The 2,580-nt window shown below is 40.1% G+C and overlaps 1 protein-coding gene across 1 annotated transcript in view; it reads right to left on the reverse strand.

Moving 5' to 3' along the window:
- The window catches only part of LOC123979890 (galactose-specific lectin nattectin-like), a 21,584-nt gene that overhangs the window by 10,926 nt on the left and 8,078 nt on the right, over positions 1 to 2,580 (reverse strand). Inside the window, exon 2 of the mRNA XM_046064001.1 lies at positions 186 to 291. Within this exon, the coding sequence (XP_045919957.1) occupies positions 186 to 291 (106 nt within the window). The remainder of the gene's footprint in view (positions 1 to 185; positions 292 to 2,580) is intronic.

The following is a 2,580-nucleotide window of genomic DNA, read 5'->3' on the forward strand; positions in this document are numbered from 1 at the left end:
AATTGCTGATGGAGCAGTACTTTGCAGCTGCATTGGTAGCAGTCACAGCTAATAGCTGACAGCTCTCACACGCATTTACTTTAATAAATGCCCATTCTGGTTGTAATACATTATTTCTTTCATTTTAAATTAATAATCCATTAATAAACTATATCGATCTATTCATTCCTTCTTTTTTCTTTTACTTATTGGGTCCATTTCCATGCAAGCTCCGCCCTCGCTGATATTTCCCTGCTTCTGCTTGGTCCAATCACTCATCCTGAAGGGGGAGTTGTCGCTCCAAAACCAGTTCTATAGATGACAAAAACAAAGAGACAGGTGTCTTTTTGGGCTCTGGGTAATTGTGATAGTATTTCTCACTACTGTTAAATGTTTACAAACCAAACAAACAACCAATAGATTAATGGAGAAAATATTTAAAACATAACATTTTCAATGCATGATGTTTACTTGGAACACAGTATGTTAAATGTGGTATTAGTTCTGTTGCTTAAGGATCTGAGTACTTTCTCCTCCACTGGAGAGGGTTTGTTTAAATAAAGTCCTGATATAAGAACAAGAGCACAGCACGCTGACACCGACACCATACCTGCTGTTCCTGGTATCCACCCAGCCACACAGGTGTGTGTGTGTTTGCTAGCAGACGGACAAACTGTCTCTCCTTTGGTGTGTGAAGCGACGCCAGTTTACCAGCAGCCTGAGAGCACAATAACTAACACACACACACACACAGTAACTCACATTAAAGCCATGTAACATTGAATCTTCTATTGTATAAACTTAAATGTGTTTTATCTTCAGTTTACATCGGCAGTGCTCCAGGAGCTCCACACAGGGTAGAAAGCGAAGCATCTCTGCCCAAACAGGAGCCACCGAGGTGGGCATGAAAAGACCTGCTCTGTCCCTGCTGACACGTTATTTAATTATTAAGTTTGAAAAAGCCATTTGAATTACATATTTATTCAGTATAATGAACAAACCCACTGTGGAGACGAGAAATGTCATTATTATTTTAATGTGACTGACAGGAATCTCCATCTTACTGTTTTTCTTACCTGAAGATGACAGTGAAGCAGACGTCTCAGTCAGGAGGACAGTCAAGACGAGAGGAACTAATACACACACCATCATTTACCTGTAACACACACATATATAAATATTTATACTATGGCAGAGACACATGTTAATATTTACTTTATTTATTTATATACCTATTTTTTTATTTTTACTTTTTTTTATCCTCTGGTGTTTTATGATTGTTATTTGTTTTTGTTAAGAAAAGTGCTGCATAAATAAAGTTTATTGGTACTGTGTAGCAGACCTAAAATTTTTTAGTTATGCCTTTTAATAAATTTATGAGAATTGATACCCAATTATGAATTCATAATTGAAGATTCATAAAATCAAAATTTTCCTCGTTAAGGGCACCACCGGAGTTGTTATAATCCTAGAGTCTCCGGACCTCTAGGTAGTTTTGAATAATTATACAATTATTACTAGTGATCAGTTAGTTAATAATCGCTCAATTATCTTAAATCAGTCAGTCAGTCTCATATCTAAAGGGTCAATTCTCTTGGCAGGAACTAGAAATAGGCAACACACACAGCTCTTGATTATATTACAGTGAATTTATTCTCTAACTAAGGTGATAAAAAGATGGTTGGATACAGGGAACATAAACATTTGCTGATCAATGAGCCTGGAGGTTCGATTGTGGGGAGCATTTGACTCATACGGCATAGAAGAGCTAATGAAAGTAAACTAATGCTATAATTTAGGAGTTAAATGGACATCTGATCACAGAACGTGTGTTAAGTCTTACTGCTTGTCGACAGCCTGCTTTTGGCCTGTTGCACGGGTCCCACACTAGCTGTCCGATCCTGGCTTTTTGCTAGGGATTCTCCAGGGTTCTCCGTGTCTGATTGAAAACGCCTCCTCCGTCTGGCAGTTCGGCTGTTTTCAGGTTTTCTTCGTTGCAGCTGGCGAGACCACGTGGCTTGGTCTGACCTCGGTGAAGTTGGCTCGACGAAAAAGGCTTAAAATGGAACTTGGTCGTTCCTGAATTAGTCCAGTGTAACTTAACGGACTGATAACTTTAACAAACAAAAGAAATAAAGAAAATAAAACAAACTGAAGGCAGATCGATGTCGCGGCACTTCAGGTGTGTAGCTTCAGGCGAACAAAAAGGCCTGTCTCGCTGGCCGAGTCTGGGCGTTGCCTGGCGAGGCACGCCACACGCGTGCCGAAGCGTCCAGCGAGCAGAGTGGAAGAGAGCCAACAGCGAAGAGAAGCGAAGCGAGGTCGCGTGTCACTCTTTTGTTGCCTGGGGCGTCTCAGGTTTCCCAAGGGACTGCCTTTCTAAACTTAATGTCTAAAAAGAAATCTCTTTGCCCGTCTTATAATCAAATATTTTCCACAATCGAACCTCAATGGTTGAACGGTTGTACTGTTCTAGGCATTTGGTAACAGGAAACAATTGTCACATTATTGGTCAGGATATTTATACATTTAACGGCATTTCCGACGAGGGCATGTAATACTTATTTCGTCCACTTGGGGGAGCTCAGGTTACATGAGTAT

Source organism: Micropterus dolomieu, linkage group LG12 (assembly GCF_021292245.1).
Source record: "Micropterus dolomieu isolate WLL.071019.BEF.003 ecotype Adirondacks linkage group LG12, ASM2129224v1, whole genome shotgun sequence".
In the NCBI taxonomy this organism is placed as follows: Eukaryota; Metazoa; Chordata; class Actinopteri; order Centrarchiformes; family Centrarchidae; genus Micropterus; species Micropterus dolomieu.